This window comes from Borostomias antarcticus (assembly GCF_949987555.1).
Source record: "Borostomias antarcticus genome assembly, chromosome: 11".
Taxonomy (NCBI): Eukaryota; Metazoa; Chordata; class Actinopteri; order Stomiiformes; family Stomiidae; genus Borostomias; species Borostomias antarcticus.
The window spans coordinates 3380532-3383031 of NC_140244.1; the positions used below are offsets into that span (position 1 = coordinate 3380532).

General features: G+C 46.2%; 1 protein-coding gene across 1 annotated transcript in view; it reads left to right on the plus strand.

Annotated features, from left to right (window-relative positions):
• def6b (DEF6 guanine nucleotide exchange factor b) overlaps nucleotides 1–290 on the plus strand; it is a gene marked incomplete at both ends in the record, with an annotated part of 10938 nt that extends 10648 nt beyond the window's left edge. Inside the window, 2 exon segments of the mRNA XM_084445726.1 lie at nucleotides 10–135; nucleotides 250–290. Of these exon segments, the coding sequence (XP_084301852.1) occupies nucleotides 10–135; nucleotides 250–290 (167 nt within the window).
• Between the last annotated feature and the right edge of the window lie 2210 nt (nucleotides 291–2500).

A 2500-nucleotide genomic window follows, 5' to 3' on the forward strand; every position in this document is an offset into this window, starting at 1 on the left:
TTCTCACAGACAGGAGAACGTCGATCGGAAGCTCCGGTGTGCCCCCTGTCCCTCTGCCGTCTGCTAGAGACCCCGGCCTGCGCCTGTACCACCAGCGGAGTGAGAGAGAGAGGGAGAGAGAGAGAGAGAGGGAGAGTGAGAGAGAGAGGGAGAGTGAGAGAGAGAGGGAGAGGGAGAGAGAGAGAGAGGAGGAGAGCCGGAAGGAGAGAGAAAGTGAGGACAGAGGTGTGCGTGGCGGTGCGAGAGCAGAGAGGTCTCAGGACTCCAATGGGGATATGGACTATGAATGACAGTGGGAAATAACACACACACACACACACACGTACGCAGACACACACAAACAATTAATGCAAATATTCAACTGATATCATCAATGACTCAATGAAGATTTATTAAGACTGTGCTGTAGTGAGTTTTTTCCCCCCAAAAGAAATCAAATATAATCTCTTCCACCCTGTTGTTTGGATGTGGATTTTGATAATGATGGGTTGGTGCTTACACAAAATAAAAAGCTGAAATGTAACGACAAATACTGTATGTCTAGTGTGTTAACTTTAACTAAAATAAAAATGTCAGTAAAGAATGTACTGCATTGATAATATTCAATTGTTTGTTATAGTTTGAAGATATAATCATTATAGAATGCATTAGTCAATGCTTGTCATATACATTCTACATAACATTACTGTACATTACATTACAGTCATTTAGCTGACGCTTTTTATTCAAAGTGACTTACAATAATTGCATTTAACGTAGGAAAAGCCAATGTACTACTACTTGCCAGAACTCACAAGTGCATCTCCTTTCTAAAACAAGTGACTAAGAGCATAATCTTGTGCTGAAGGCAAAGTGCAAGGATAGCTAACTAAATATACAATGGGAGCTTAGGAGGGAGATAGATCGTGGTAGTACTCTTGAAGAGGTGAGTTTTGAGTCTACGGTGAAAGATGGGCAGTGACTCTGCTGTCCTGACGTCAGTGGGCAGTTCGTTCCACCACTGCGGGGCCAGGACAGAGAAGAGGGGTCAGGACAGAGAAGAGGGGCCAGGACAGAGAAGAGGGGTCAGGACAGAGAAGAGGGGTCAGGACAGAGAAGAGGGGCCGGGACAGAGAAGAGCCGTGACCGTGTTGATCGATCGCAGTGGCCGCAGAGTGATGGGGCAACCAGTCGCCCTGCTAGCAGAGTGTAGCGTTTGGGAGGGGTGTAGGGTTTGACCATGGCCTGGAGGTAAGAGGAAGCTGTTTCTTTCATTGCCCTGTAGGCTAGTACCAAAGCTTTAAACTGGATGTGAGCTGCTACAGGGAGCCAGTGTAGGGAACGGAGAAGGGAAGTTGTGTGGGAGAACTTGGGGTGGTTGAACACCAGGCGAGCAGCAGCTCTCTGGATAAGTTCCAGGGGTTTAATGGCTGACAACGGGGCCCCAGCAAAGAGGGAGTTACAGTAATCCAGGCGGGAGATGACCAGGACCTGGACGAGCACCTGCGCCGTTTCATCAGGGCGAATCCTCCTGATGTTGTAGAGCATGAATCTGCAGGAGCGTGTGACGGATGTGATATGTGCGGAGAATGACAGTTGGTCGTCCAGGGTCACACCCAGATTCCTCGCAGTCTGAGTCGGCGTCACCACTGTGTCTTCAATGGTGATGGCCAGGTCCCGGTGTGGGCAGCCCTTCCCCGGGAAGGAACAGTAGCTCAGTCTTTTTCAGGTTGAGCTTGAGGTGTTGTGTCGCCACCCACTCCAAGATGTCTACCTAAATGAATGCACCCACAGGTAAGCACAAAAAAATTAAAAGTTAGATACAAGAAATGTGCTCAGAAAGATTGTGACATCACTTCCTTTGTGGAAGGTCTTCCTGTTCCAGCTCTGAGGTCGATCATGTGATCAGACTCCATCCAACTCCCTCCATACAAGCTGACTTTGACATGAATAGTCTAGTTGGTGCCATCTTCACAACATCACATACAGTATAGATGAAATCCTCTCTTTCCTTTCACGTATTAGATTTGTTTAATTTCAGAGAGATGAAGGGAGAAGAGAGGTAGAGGAGGAAGCATCTTAAGAGTCTTGAGACCATTGAGATACACCCTTTGATTCAATGATCTGTCAGGACTTTAGCCACTTGATAGACAAAGTACTGAAGGAAGGAAGGAAGGAAGGAAGGAAGGAAGGAAGGAAGGAAGGAAGGAAGGAAGGAAGGAAGGAAGGAAGGAAGGAAGGAAGGAAGGAAGGAAGGAAGGAAGGAAGGAAGGAAGGAAGGAAGGAAGAAGGCCATACAACACCAGTTCTCAATGAATAAAGATTTTCTAGTAGCATGGTTGGTCCTACTCATATAACTTGACCAAGGAGGACACCTGGTGGCAATTTTATGAAAATGCAATAAATAGGCTAATTGTGTTCTCCAAGAAGACGCAAACAACATGACCAACATTATTTTGGCTAATTATTAGTAAAATTACATGTTTCTCCATCTTCTATATGCAAGACTGGAGCATAACAG